Source organism: Vicia villosa, linkage group LG1 (assembly GCF_029867415.1).
Source record: "Vicia villosa cultivar HV-30 ecotype Madison, WI linkage group LG1, Vvil1.0, whole genome shotgun sequence".
Classification (NCBI taxonomy): domain Eukaryota; kingdom Viridiplantae; phylum Streptophyta; class Magnoliopsida; order Fabales; family Fabaceae; genus Vicia; species Vicia villosa.
In genome coordinates this window covers 24,114,195-24,130,457 of record NC_081180.1, presented here as the reverse complement: position 1 = coordinate 24,130,457, position 16,263 = coordinate 24,114,195, and the positions used below count along the sequence as shown (strand labels likewise).

General features: G+C 29.2%; 1 protein-coding gene across 2 annotated transcripts; it reads left to right on the top strand.

Moving 5' to 3' along the window:
• The first annotated feature begins 3,548 nt into the window (after window positions 1-3,548).
• On the top strand, window positions 3,549-6,274 carry LOC131602902 (UDP-glucuronic acid decarboxylase 2-like). Of its 2 annotated transcripts, XR_009284182.1 has the most exons (8): window positions 3,549-4,352; window positions 4,570-4,716; window positions 4,808-4,887; window positions 5,005-5,088; window positions 5,214-5,288; window positions 5,396-5,488; window positions 5,731-6,010; window positions 6,105-6,274. XR_009284182.1 is itself a non-coding variant. In XM_058875125.1 (7 exons), exons 1-7 carry the CDS (start codon window positions 3,752-3,754, stop codon window positions 5,953-5,955), a joined length of 1,305 nt encoding a protein of 434 aa, XP_058731108.1. In that variant the 5' UTR covers window positions 3,549-3,751; the 3' UTR covers window positions 5,956-6,274. The 2 variants fall into 2 exon arrangements, 1 of the variants encoding a protein (XP_058731108.1); XM_058875125.1 differs by having other exon boundaries at window positions 5,731-6,274.
• Window positions 6,275-16,263: the final 9,989 nt, after the last annotated feature.

The following is a 16,263-nucleotide window of genomic DNA, read 5'->3' as shown; positions in this document are numbered from 1 at the left end:
TATGTTTTTGATCACTATAAAATTACTAAATTTTATTTTTGGTCGCTATGAAAAGTATGACATGTTTTGGTCCCTACAAAATTATTACGCACGTATTTTTTGTCCACTGTTAAATTTATGTGTATTTTTAAATAATTATTTTACAGACATGTTTAGAATGTTATAAAAAGTTCCTTAATAAAAAAAATTCAAAATTTGATTTTTACGTCAAGATTTGTATTAATTTTATCATTATCTTTTAAGATTTTAAAAAAAAATTCATATTTAGTTCTCTCATTTTAAAAAATTCTATAATTTGATAAAGAAATATTTTACTGTATTCTAAACACGTAGGAAAAAAATTATTCAAAAATTTAAAATTTTAAGGATAGAGAAACAGTTTTCAAAATATTATAAAATAGCAGAGACTAAAACTGAATCCATAAATTTTTTGTAAGGATTAAAATATGTCATTTTTTATAGGGACTAAAAATAAAATTTGAGAAAGTTATAGGGAGCAAAAAGATATTTAACCCAAAAATAAATTAAAAATATTTTTGTTTTATCAAAATTAAAAAATGTTTTTATTTAAAAAATACTAAAGTAATACTTAATTTTTTAAAAATTAATACTTAATTTTTTAAAAATATATATATGGAGGATATTAAGTGAGATTATTTTATAATGAGAGATGAGAGAAATAAATATCAACTATTGATATATCAAGAGAGAATGTTAATACATTAATATTGTTATTAATTTCTCTCTTTCTTGATGAATTTAATGGTTGATATTTGTTCCTCTTATCTCTCATTTAAAAATGCTCTCACTTAATATATGATATATATATATATATATATATATATATATATATATATATATATATATATATATATATATATATATATATATATATATATATATATATATATATATATATATATATATATATATATATATATAGAGAGAGAGAGAGAGAGAAATAATTTATTTTTGAATATTATTTAAAATAACTTTAAAAAGGTAGAGATGTATTTTTGTTCAAATAAAAAAATAAAATTCTATAGATTTCACATTATTTTTTTATTTTGTTAGAAAATATTATTTATTTTAGGGGTTATGGACAAGACAAAAAAACTCAAAAATAAAATAAACAATTTTTTGTTGAAAAAATAAATTTACAATTTTAAAAAGTTAGCACATAATTTATAAAATAAAGTTTTTATATTTATTTTCTTAATTTATGTCTTTAGAGAACCTGTAAGTATTTTCCTTAATTTATTATATTTTATAATATTAATTTAAATTTTAAAATGAAAGTGACACATAATTTATTGGTAGAAATCTCAAAAATCATTCGTAGGACGATTCAATTAAAATAATTAGTAAATATGTTATACTGTACTTATGGGTGAGAATAGGCCAGACCGAGTAATAGGGGACTACAACCTAGTTTAAACAGGCTCAGATTAGAACAGACTTTTTTACAAAAAGTCTTTTAATCCTAGTGGACTGAACTATATATAAATATATATATATATATATATATATATATATATATATATATATATATATATATATATATATATATATATATATATATATATATATATAATATTAATAATTTAATTATTATTTTAATATTGTATTCATACTTTAAATTAAAATACAAAAAATTAAGCTTAGTCATTTTGATTAGCAGATGAAAATTAACTGTAAAAATTTTATGAAAAATGTCATAAATTGTTTTCTTAAGTTCTCTCAAATAAATAGTATCAAAAAATTTATATTAACAGGTAAACTTGAATAAGTCAACGCAAATAAGCATTTAGTTTTGTTGACTTTTTAATTTATTAGTCTATTTAAACATAAGTTAAATTTCTTATTTACAAATGCTCAACTAAAATAGGCTTTTATGTAGGCTCTTATGCCAAACAGGCCTTCGAAAAGGCCAGACTTAGGCCTAAAAATAAGCCTTTGCTAGGCCACATGCCAGGTTTAAGCTTTGAAATTTTTGACAGAACAGACTCAGGCTTGACAAAGCCTACCTCGACCCAGTCTATTTCCACCCCTAAGTCTGTACTCCCTCTGCCCTCATGTATATTTTTTTTTTAATATTTTAAAGGAGATTGTCTAAATATTGTTAGGTCACACTATTTTCAATTTTATTTTTACTTTTTTTTGGTAAAAGTTAAAATATGATTGTTTTTTGAAAAATAAATCATTTAAATTATGATTCATTTGGGTGGCCTAGTGGTTGAAGTTTGAGTCGTAAAATGGATACCAACATTTAAAAAAAAAGATTAAATTGCGGATGAATTTGTTGTAGCTTATATAATCTGAACGAGTATATATATATATATATATATATATATATATATATATATATATATATATATATATATATATATATATATATATATATATATATATATATATATATATATATATATATATATATATATGGAGATTGTTGTACCGACGCATTAGCTAACATATGCCTTTTTTTTGAAGGTTTCCTTTGGTGGGATTCTCCCCCTATTTTCTATTAGAAAGGAAATTACTTTGAACAAATTGAAAATGTCCAATTTTAAATTTGCTCATTAGCTTTTGTTCTTCCTTTTTTTGATTTCTTTGTGGGTTTGGTCTTGCCCATCGTCTTCTTTTTATTTTAATATATGAGATTTATATAAAAAAAAATATAGATATAAAAGTAGTATAAACTTTGGTGTAACTTTTTCCTTTTTAATTTACTTTTCATATTAGTTAATTATAATATTTTTTAAATTTAAATATTGTTTATATCAATTGAACTACCCCTAACATCCTCAATTTAACTATTTTAATTTAATCAAAGGATTGTTTTTTTTGTAAATATTTATATATTTGTATAAAAAGATACTAAATTTTGGTACACTATTTTTATTTTTATTTTACTTTTATATTAAATATTGTTTTCTATTTATTATTTTTATTATTTCTTATCAATTAAATAAGTTGGATTTTTTTAACTTATATTATTTTAATCGATAAATGCCAAAACATGCTCATGCTCCATACGGATGCTAGTATACAATAAACAAATGTAGGAATTTATCAATAAAATAAATATATTTTTAATAGATAAAAAAGACATTTTAATTTTTTCTTTCAACTAATATAATTTTCTCTCTCAAAAATGTTTTAAGAATAATTAATGTGATAAAAAAATTAAAATCTTAATGATACTAGAACAACTATTAGGCTGGCGGGTGTGGGCTCATCGTCTATAGGTCCTTAATCCCCCCTAATATTGGTCAACACATGCCAATCTGTTTCCACAAATCCTTTGTTTTCATCTTTGCAAGAAACATACTCCTACTAGCTAGTAAATAGATCCATCCATCTCTGACTTTTTTGCACACAAAAACTTATTACTAAGACATAAGAATGTGGCAAGTACTACTCCATTGGCTCTCGTAACTCGTGGAATGAATTACTCATCACATCACATGTTTTAATTATAAAGTTAGTTAAAATATAGAAAAATGGCCAACCTCATACTTGGAAATTAAGTAAAGGAAAGAGAATGCACCAATTGCGCGCACGTTGAAGAACGATTATAAAGCCAACTTTCATGCATCTCAATTCACAGCAATTCCCTCTCCATCTTCCATTCTACTTACTAACAACACAAAAACAAAAAGACTAGTAGTATTGTATTGTGTGCAAATACAAATACAAGTACAAATGCAATTCTAAGAACAATTAGAAGAAAACAAGTAAAACCAAAATGAGTTCTGAGCTAATTCACAGAAACCAAACAAGAGATCAATCTGAGATTCAAACCACAGATTCACCATCTTCTCCGCGTCGCGAGAATTCGCATCCGAAAACAAGAACCATGCTGAGCCGAGCTCCGTTTCTCTTCATTGGCATCGCGATTGCCACTCTCTTCTTCCACTATCTCCCTTCCCGATCCACTCTTCCTTCTAACGTCGACGACTCCACGTTGATCGAAACCGATTTGGCTCTTCCGACGAGGCGAGTTCTGTTGGAGGAACGCCGCACATTGCAAGAGAGGAGACAGAGAGTGCCGTTGTCCGTTGGATTGAAAAACAAGAAGAACAAGAGAGTGCTGATAACCGGTGGCGCCGGTTTCGTTGGAAGCCACCTTGTGGACCGTTTGATTGAAAGAGGCGATAACGTGATCGTGATTGATAACTACTTTACCGGAAGGAAAGAGAATGTTATGCATCATATTGGTAATCCGAATTTTGAACTCATTCGACACGACGTCGTTGAGCCGATTCTTCTAGAAGTTGATCAGATCTATCACTTGGCTTGCCCTGCTTCCCCTGTTCACTACAAATTCAATCCCGTCAAAACCATCATATCCTTTTTCATAATTTATTTATTTATTTATTACTTAATGTCCTTATAATATAATATACTATTATCGTATATTTGGTTAAGTCGATTCAGTTGATAGTTGTGCAGAGACATCTCACTGCAGAGATGTAAATTTGAATCCACGACATTCTATTTGACTTATCACTATAATACTATTGATTGAAACATTGGAAACCTTGATTTGAGTTAGTTGGCACAAGACAAATGTGGTGGGGACATTGAACATGTTGGGGTTGGCAAAGAGAGTGGGTGCACGATTTTTGTTGACAAGTACGAGTGAGGTGTATGGGGATCCATTACAACATCCTCAAGCTGAGACATATTGGGGAAATGTTAATCCAATTGGTAATAATAAAGTTAATTTGATTTTACACTTTCAAATCTTAAATTGTGTTGATGTTTTGATTTTAATGAAGCTATTTTTTGTGGTGTTTAGGTGTGAGAAGTTGTTATGATGAGGGAAAGCGTGTTGCCGAGACTTTGGCTATGGATTACCATAGAGGCGCTGGCATTGAGGTTTGTTGGTTTTGTTTTACATTATGATTATTTCTATATGCATGTAGATGTAGTAATGTTTGTGGTTGTTTCAAGGAGATATATTTATGAAAAGAATTTCAATTTAATAATTGTTAGGTGAGGATTGCTAGAATTTTTAACACATATGGACCTAGAATGTGCCTTGATGATGGCCGTGTGGTCAGTAACTTCGTTGCTCAGGTAAACCTCTGCCATAACTTTCCACTATTTATTAATTGATCTGCTATATTATTATTAGCTGTTGTTTAGGTTTAACTAATTTGTTGTTTACGTTTAACTAATTTATAATTTTAATATCTTTACAGGCATTGAGGAAAGATCCATTGACTGTTTATGGTGATGGGAAACAGACAAGAAGCTTTCAATATGTTTCAGATTTGGTATTTTTTAATAACACCTTGTCTACTATTTTTCAATATTGTTTTTCAAAAAAGCAACTTTTATTATGGAATGATGATTGATGAAGCTATACCTATAATAACAACAGGTAGAGGGCTTGATGCGGCTAATGGAAGGTGAACATGTTGGGCCTTTCAATCTTGGTAACCCTGGTGAATTCACCATGCTTGAACTTGCTCAGGTACTATATTTTTCTGCATTCAGTCACTCATTGTAGCTCCATGTGTTTTGCAAAACTTGAAAATCATGGTGTAAAATCACGGTGCGAAAGAAACTACACATACTGACTTCTCAAAATCACAATGAAAAAAACCTTAAACGTGCAGCGGTGGCTCTCCATGTTACTAAACATAGGCTTAGTATATACAAAATAGATATTTTAAAGTTGGAAATAAATAAACACTGTTGGCTAATTTTGTGCAGGTGGTGCAAGAAACTATTGATCCAAATGCAAAGATAGAGTTCAGACCAAACACAGAGGATGATCCTCATAAGAGAAAGCCAGACATCTCCAAAGCAAAAGAGCTTCTTGGATGGCAACCATCTGTGTCTCTCCGTCAGGGACTTCCTCTAATGGTCAATGATTTCAGGCTAAGATTATTTGGTGACTCAAAGGTTAATGGGGGCAAAGGTGCATCTGCTGAATAGAGTAAAACAGAGGTGGGAATAAAGTTAAAAGAAACAAGTGAAAATAAACATATAGGTACAACAAAAATTTACTTATTTGGCTTGTTTTGGATCAAATTAGATATATATACATTACAAGTCATTTGATGAGATTTATATACATCTGGCAGAGAAATAAGCAGCATCCCCCGGATCATGGGAAGAAGATGCACATTTTTGTTGTATTTTATTAGTATTTGTATAACGTCATTTACCTACATATTATTGTGAAATGAAGTTCTATTTTATTGTGTAAACAATTCTTCAGAAATTGGATACATCTCAAGTGTTATTAGATTAACTAATTAGATATAAGACACAAGGTTTGGGGAAAAAACCTCTAAAATTAACATGATAAGTAGTTCAGGGATTACTTCATACTAGATGACCAACTCAAAATAACTTATAAAGAAAGAACATGTGAAGAATCTACGGCTGTGTGTGCATCATATATTTTTTCGAATGTTTGGAGTACCATATTGAAAGGGTTGGAATTGTTTACGATGAGATTAAGTTTAAATCAATCAAATGCAAAATAATAAATGAATTATTCTTGTAGAAAAAGGTTTTAGAGTTTGACCCTAATTAAGATAATTTTCTAAAATTTTTGGTAATTGTTTTAAAAGTCGAGATGATAGTTAAGTGTTTTTTTCACTATTTTTAGTCAACTATCTTAATCAAATTTTTGTCGTCCATTTAAACGTTATCAACGCTCAATAATCCACCATTAGTGATCCGTGTAAAATAAAAAAGACGTCCATTATATAAGATCTCTTACGATTTTGAAAATCTAAATGAAACCTAAGGAAACTTGGAAAAGTTTTCTTTGATGAATTGCAAGAGTAGAAAATCATATGGATTCAAGTTTTGTTCTTTTAAATTTTTATTTGTATTGAAAATATTTTTAATTTTAGATATTAATTATCTTACATTTTTTTTTCCACCATAATCAAATACATGCAAGATCCGTACATGAGAGAGTTTCTCAAAATATCAAGGAAGTAAAAAATCTAACATATGATCTTCATAGATAGTTAATCTAATATTCTTTGTAAACACTGTAATGAGATTTATTTAAAACAATTAATGACCCATTGGTTTTTATGATAAACCGAGATAAAAAAGAAGCTAGTTTTTGTAAATAATAAAAGTGTAGAAACTCGGGTTCGAACCCGAGTCATGATAAACCTTTACCTCAGTGTTTTAAAAACCGATGTGTTAAGTCATTACTTTTCATGAAGCCCTCCGTTATCTCTATTCTTTTGTCGAGGTAAAAAGCATTTCGCGTCCGGCGTTAAAAGCACTTTTTCTAGGAAAGTTGTTGTTTTTGGTGGTGACTTTAGAAAGATTCTCCATGTTATAACAAGAGGAAGTAGATATTATATTGTTTATATAACAATAAATACTTCATATATTTGTGATCATTGCAAAGGTTTAAGGCTAATAAAAATTATGCATTTACAAATGCTTCTACATCATCATCAAGCGAGGAAATCAGAAATTCTCATAATGGATACTTAATGTAGGTGATTAAAAAAGTCAGCGGCAAATGATGGCTACATGGACATTACAATCCAAAAGAGTTTTTAATTTTAGTTTTAATGACTCCATTGAAACCATTATTACAAGTACATACCCAAATTTAATCAACAACTACAAAGATTCTAATTATCTTCAAAGTACGAAAATTTTGCCTTCCACCATTTAAATTGTAGATGATATTATTTTGAAATCGATGCTAAGAACAAAGTATAATATGTTTCTTTTCTTGGCAAGAAACCCACAAGGGTGGGAAAGTGTGAAGAAAGAAGAACACAATAAAATTGGTTACAAACTGTTATTCTTTACTTTCTCTTTGAAACAAGATTACAAGTGTTACAGAATAACAAATAACCTCTCTCTCACCCTAATTAGGATTTGTAGTATGAAATGGTGAGAGACTAGTATACTATTTATAGTAAAACTAGCACACTAAGCTAATGGACTTTTACACAGACCCATTACACAAGCTAACTTAGGTAACAAGTTAACTTAAACAATTGGGCTTAACAAATATGCCCAATTCGAAAAGCTAACAATCCTAGCATTTCGACTACTGCATACTTGAGCACACTTCGAACCTTCTTCTTGTCGAACTTGTCATCTCTCTCTCTCTCTCTCTCTCTATGAATTCCGTCTTAACCGACAGGCCTTCACCAGTTGAAGATGGTTTGTGCTTCTATCGTTCAAATTCTTAGAATATAAGGTTGATTGAACTTCTTCAAAGGCCAGGGACTCTTTTCCATTCAAGAAAGTTTATTTGAAGTAAGCATGTGACTTGGGAAAAGCAGACAACAACAACGATAATGCTTGATCTTCTTCATCGATCTTGACATAAATAAAGATCAAGAATCAGCTTGTTGAACATATCCAACTGCTCAGCCAATACTTTGTCTTCATTCATCTTGAATGAATACAAAGCTTGCTTCAGGTAGAGTCGATTTACTAACGATTTGGTCATGTACAAACTTTCGAGTTTTACCCATAAACCTGACAATGTCGTCTCCTTTGAGACTTGTCGAAGAATCTTATCACCAAGACTCAATAAGATGGCGCTACGAGCTTTCTCTACCATTGTCGTTTTCTCCTTCTCTGTTAACGCAACGTCCATAGTTGCGACTCCCTTCAACGTTTCTAAAAAACCAGTTGAACTAGTAGGGCTTTCATCTTTAAGCGCCACAAACCAAAATCGTTCACTCAGGTGAACTTTTCAGTCTCATTCTTTGTTGACGACATTCTAACTAATGGTCTTTTACACAGACCGATTACACAATCTAACTTAGGTAACAAGTTAACTTAAACAATTGGGCTTAACAAACAGACCATATTCGACATGCTAACAATCCTAGCACTTCGACTACTACATACTTGAGTATACTTCGACTACAATATTGCAGGTTTTCGACTACAACATGTGAACAGACTTCGACGACATGTTGAGATCCTATCGAATTGTCGAACTAAGAAGCTATCCTTCAACCATATTAGAATTCAATCCAATATCTCAATATATAAATAATTATCCTTTAACCATATTAAAGTTCAATCCAATATCTCAATATATAAATAATCATATTAGAAAGCTTATATCTGGTAATTCATAAAAGCAATTTACTCCTTACTTTTTTACAACTTTTATTTCTAATGCCTACATATTATTATCATTATCGGTAACATATATAAATCAACTCAAATAAAATGCTTTTGTCTAATATTTCTATAGTGTAGACATTAGTGGTGGATTTGCTTCTAATTGCATGTGTCTATCACTTGCTTTTCTATAACATAATCATCACAATTTATAGATTTGTCACTTTTTACTTTCATATAACATTCAATGTCTATTATAAAATATAAGTAAGAATTATTAATTTATCCCTTGAGGAAAGAAAAAGAATATTTTAGTTGTGATTCAATTAACACATTTGAATAACTTTGATGTTTTTGAATATTTAACACTTAAATTTTTTAATAGTCTGAAATTTTTTTATTTGCTAAATCATTCAATTAAGTCGAAAGTGGACATAATTATTATGTTGTTTTAAAATTTGGATAAATATGAAGGGTTGTATAATGGTCAAGACTGACAATTATAATTTACAAGACTTGTCACTGAAACCAAAATTATTTTAGAAAAAATATTACAAATTAGGAAATTTCTTTATACACCCATATAGGATGAAAAACATCCCTGAAAATCCCAAAATACTCTTCAGAGATACATCTCCGAATGTATCCATATCCTAATTTTAAAGATTTCAGAAATACATCTCCGAAAACACCCATATAAACTATTTCGAAGATACATATCCAGAAACACATTTTTTCCATTTAAACGTTGGATTTAAAATGTCAGGTGTTTTTTCGGAGATACATATCCGAAAAAACCCTTCATATAACTTTTTCCCTCCTTCACTATTTCATTAAGTTTGTTCCAAACAAAACACAACCCTCTCTAAAACCACAACCATTTTGAATCAATTTTCGTCTCCAAACCATGTTCCAAGTGGTTCATCATATCAAAGATAGCATTGAAAGCTACAATTTAAGGTAAAATTTCCTTATTCCATCTCTCATTTCACTTCACTGTTGTTGATTTATGGATGAAAAACTACGTCAGTTCGAAAATGCATTTCACGTGCTTGTACAATTAGAAACACTTACGGGCTTCCATGTGCTTGTATACATTATAAAAAGATGAAGTTGAATTCCCCGATACGCATGGATGAAGTAAGCGATCAAAGGAAAAAACTTTACTTTGATGACTACGAACCCGCGAAAGATAGAGGGTGAATCCAAAATAATCATCACCGCCGAGTTGGAAGAGATAATGGATAAATATTTTAAAGTGGATGACACCATGAAATTGCACATAAAAGAACAATTGTGAAAAGTCGCGTTTCCGGAAACAACCGATTTGAAACCTCCATCTCAACCGGTTAAAATCAATGGTGCACCTAAAAAGACGAAAAGTACCTAAGAGGACACATCGACTAAGTGGAATCCTTCTTATCATGAATATGTCGATGCTTTGATCTCGGATTCACCTACACCAAAATCCAAGTGTAGTGCTAACAAGGGAGCACACATTTCAAACCTCCTCGCACACCTCCGATTAAAAAACTCTGATAGTTTACGTTGATGAGATGCCAGTATTAGTGCACAAACATATTGAAAATATAGTTGATGTGGAGACCGATGGTAATTGTGGGTATCGGACGGGTGTCAGTTTACTCGGTAAAGAAGAAGAGAATCACACTGTTATTCGCCGGACACTTATTTCGGAGTTGACTTCGCATAGAGACCTCTACACCCGACTTTATGAGAATAAAAAAACTTTGATAACATTCATGATGCCCTTGTTCCATCCCTCACCAGTCACACACCGATTTCAAAGTGGATGTCCTTCCCTAAGATGTTTCATCTTATAACAAGTGCGTACAACCAGGTGTGTGTCGATTTGAAGACATTTGGATTTTCAGAAACATTTTTCCCACTTCATAGTCGGACACCTAATGAAGCATCCGACCACATCAGTTGTATCGGGTATCTAAGAGCACGCCACTTTGTACAAGTTTTTTTAAAACTGGGGTGTCATATTCCGCTACTTCGTTTCAGTGGACGGCGCATCATATAAAAGAGGCGGACACTTGGCTGGATCCTTTTTTTTTTTGAAAGAATGGTGGAATTCGAATAAATGATGAAGCCAGAAAGGGAAGAAAATAGGAAGAAGTCGAAGCTCTTATCACTTTTAGATTTAAGCAGTGAGGGTTTGTTCGGCACATTTTATATTATACGTCGGATCATTTTTGTATGTATTGACCGGGTGTGTGTCTTTTTTTTTGTATGCATTGTCGTGACGAATGTAAAACCAATATGATTCAATACATATATAATATATCCATATTTAATGTTTTTGAAGTTTTTCGTATTCCTATTTAATTGTTTTAGTTGAATTGAGGCTGAACTTGGACAAAACAGAATGTTGTCTTTCTGTTTCTGCATAATTCAGAAAAGCACTTTCAAAATTTTCATGCATCAGGATGTTTTTGGGAAGTACATTTTCGAAACATCCACTGACAGCAAGATAAGGTTTCTTGGGTCCATATTACATCAAAAACTCTATAAATAATGTCTTTATAGACTTCCACCAACATCAAGCCACAAACAAAAAAGACTCAAACCTACCTTCACATTGCTTTTGTCTACTCCAGCAGTGGTTATCCGATGTCGCTTTAATTTAGGTTCTCGCGCGACACGCCGTTCGCGGAGTTGATAATGACGCTTAACTCTCTCTTGCAATACCTAGAAAATCGGAAGGTTGTCAAGCTTGAGTACCGTTCACCTTCAATTGACGACGAGGGAAACGTCGAGTTCACCCCTTTTGAGCTCAAGAACGACGACGACTTAAAGGTATGTGGACAACTTTTCAACGATATTCGTCGAAGGGTCCAATCGAGTTGGATACAAAACTTCAAAGATTGGGAGAAGACGTTATTAAAATGTTGTGCCGTCCTCAACTACCCGTGTATAACAACAATATGTAACTTTAATTTTATGTTGAACTATCCATGTAATTTGGATTATTTATGATAAATCGGTGCTTTGTGTCTATGTTTGTGTGTGTTCTGTTTCAGACTATATTTTGGATATGCATCTCCGAAATCTCTTTTTTCTACAAAAAGGGGTGTTTTCGGATGTACACATCCGAATTCACTTTATTTTAGCAAAAAAATAGGGTGTTTTCAGATGTGCATCTCTGACGGCACTTTTTTTTCTAAAAAAATAGGTTTTCTTCGGATGTGCACATCCGAAATCACACGTTTTTGTAGAAAAAGATGACTTCCGAGATTCACATCTAAAATTTAGGAGTATTTTGGAGTTTTCACAACAGCTGTCTAAGAAAACACATGGGTGTAAAAAGAAATCCTCATAATTTATATTTCAATTATGTCTATGTCTCCTTCTCGATCAGTGTGGCTATTCAAATGGGTACAAAGAGATAATTTATAATTATTGTTTCCTTTGCAATAACCATTAACAAATATCAAGGACAGTCATTAGACTATGTTTGATTATATCTACCAAGAAAGAATTTTAGTCAGGATATATTATATGTTACAGTGTCCAGAGTCAAAACAATTAAAAAATAATTCATAATAAACAAAAACAAAATTTGACTGCAACAACTAATGGTGTATTTAAAGTAATTTTTCATAATATTTGATAGGTAATTTATCATTTTCACTTTGATATGTTGTAATTACTTTTTCTTCAAATGCAAGAACATTTTTTTATGCGCACTACAATTTATTATTTGTTGTTGTATTTTCTTTTTTATAACTTGCATTTTTTTACAGGATCGTGGACTATCATTGCAAATATATTAGTAGCTTTTATTTAAATATTAAACTAAATTACACTAATTTTGACTTGTATAATTAATATTTAACTTATATGAATGTTAAAATACATTTGATATTTACAATATACTGTATTTATATAATTACGTTTTATTATAATTTTATACTATAGCAATTGTATTTATTTGTGCGAACGCATATACATCTAATTAATTATTTAAAAATATATATATAAGTCGTGTGTTCAAGGTATGACTATATTATAAAATAAAATAAAAATATAATTACTATCTATAATTTTGTTAATAATTAGAAAGAAAAAATAAGAAAATGTTTCGATGAATAGTAGCCACAACTTAACCTTATTTAATAATTAATTTTAAAAAATATAATAACATGATAAAATAGTTTTTTTTCTAGAAATATGATAAAATAGTTGAAAAACTAAAAAAAAAAGTACAATTTTTACTTTTTCTAAAAGATGTAAATAAATTCAATTCAATTATTCTAAAGAAGTCTTAAATTGCTAAGAAGGAAAAACACGGGCAAGTCTTTTTTGTCTCTATTATATCTTATAAATTAATATGTTTTTTCTTTTCTAATGTGATTTCGACCAAATATTTTGAATATGCGCACCAAATTAAAAATATAACTGTGTCAAATTTTCTCAAAAAAAAAAATTATTGTCTATTATAATCTTTCAATTCATAGAATTGATCTTTAAACTAAATTGTTGACGCGCGCGTTGCGCAGTTGACCTATAATATATTATTGTTATTGTATATAATATTTTAAACTTCAAAATATTGTTATTATATTTATTACTATGACTATAAATCTAGAAAAAATATATATTCAATGATGTTAATTCAATATTACACATTTATATACACACGATTATGAATATAATAATAAAAATAAATAATTAGTTGATTTAATTGTTAATTAAAATTTGCATCAAGAGAATAAGTGAGTGAATAAATATAAATAAATGAGAGGTGTTACGGAATAGATAAAAAAGCAGTTAAAAACTTATTAGTTATATTTATATATTTATTCAATCAATAACATTTTTAAATTATTAACTTTTTGATATTCAAGTTACTTTAATTTGGTAACCTTTTACTGTCCTCTTAACTATTAATTTTTTATAAAAATAAATTCTTCATTGAGTATCATATTTATAGTGAATCTATTCTTCTCTAAATAATTTTAGTACAAATAAATATAAGAATAACAATAATAATATCATAAAAATGAGAATATATTAGGATTAAAAATATATGTATATGTTAACAACAATCTCATAGACCTCTACAACCACCATGATGCAATAATTAAAATAATGGAAGTCTCATATATATCTTGTACTCGTGATTCAAGAGAAAAAATAGTTATATTTATGTTATTGAATACAAAAATAAGAAATAAGAAAGAAAGGTATAATAAAGAACTAACAAAAAAATATCAATAAAAAGAGGAGTTTTCAATTATGCAAATATATGGCTATAGACATGTTCTTACCTGAATGAATATTAGACGTTAAAAACAAAAATAATATAATACACTTTTATCATCATCTTCTGATTCACATGGAAAAAAGTCATATTCACATCAACTAATAAAAAACTATAAAAATAGTTAGAATATGAGACTAACAAAATTTATATCAATATAAACGAAAGTTTAAATATTTGAAATAAAATAAATCGAGTTTATATTATACCAAAGAACAAATAAGAAGATCACCATCAAGCACCACCAATAATTTGTCTGCAAAAACAATGATAACTCAATATCACATATATATATATATATATATATATATATATATATATATATATATATATATATATATATATATATATATATATATATATATATATACACACACACACATGCATATGAATAGAACAATAATAAATAACGAAAAATAATAATCAATTAAATTATTAATTATATAATTGGAGTTACAGAACATAAAAAGATGTAATCGCAATATTTATTTAGTATATTAATACATTTATTTTTTCTAAATTATTTTTTATTATAATTAAATAATAAGAGTTACAGAATAGCAAAACAAAATAGTTTAAATATTTATGAGTCTTACTTATATATTATTTCATCAATAAATTTTTTAAGTTATTATTATTAGGATATTGTATTTACTTTTATTCTTCAACCTTTCTCTATTATTATTATTATTCATTTTTTTTCATATTTTTCAAGGGATTCGAGTAATTTTATATTTATTCCAACAATGACATGTTTGAATTATTATTATTATTATTATTATTATTATTACTATTATTATCATTACTATTTTTAATATTATTATATTATTTTTATTTGTTTGAATAGTAAAATAGGTTATTGTAATATTATATTTACTCTAATTATTTAACTATTCACTAACTTTTTTGGAGTAAAATAGGAAATTTTATTACCAAAAACCGTTCATACACGCCGATCAAATAAAAGATCCAGGCTGCCAGACATACAAAAAGCACAAGAATGAACAAACACACAAATCAACTAATAACCATGGTCTCCAAGTTCACATGGTTCTTCGACACTTTTTCAGAACAAGCTCTAAGTCCAATAGTGTTTTTGATCTTCATAATAATGTCCCCAGCAAATTGACTTTGGCCAAAGATCTTCTCATTGCGCAGATGCCACAAATGGTAGATAACCTCAACAATAGCCAACTTAAGCAAGCATCGTCTCCATCCTTTTTTTTCTATAGAAAGCCACTGCATAGGCCACTTCATCCCAGATTTTACATCTTCTAACATAGCCAATCCATTCCATGATTTGCATCCATACATGACTAGTATACCTGCAACTAAACAATAGATGCTCAATACTTTCAGTTGGATCACAAAAACTGCATAGGCCATCGGTTTGGATATTGATCTTCCTCAATCTATCTTTGGTTGGGAGTCGGTTCATAATAGCCAACCAAAGAGTGAAGCATGCCCTTGGTCTGTCTGGCATAGTTTTGAAACATGATCTTCCTCCAGCTCTGGTTTGTAGAAATTCCCCCCAGCTCTTTATACATTGCATTGGTGTTAAACTGGCTTTGCTGAATACCAGTGGCGGAGCCAGAAAAATTATGAAGCCTGGGCAAAAATTTAAATACCGCAAATTTATATTGTATATAATATATCATCAAGTGACTTGAATATCTTCCAATCGGTTTAACATACCATCAAATCATTGAACCACGCATCATTGATTTTATTGTGCAATTTAGACTTGATAATCTTCATTGCTGAAAAAACTCTTTCAACGGGTTCTATAGACTATGAATATGGTATAATTGGGCATAAAATTTGTATTTCATAAAACACCACCTAATTATTAAATTAATCGATTGGGGCAT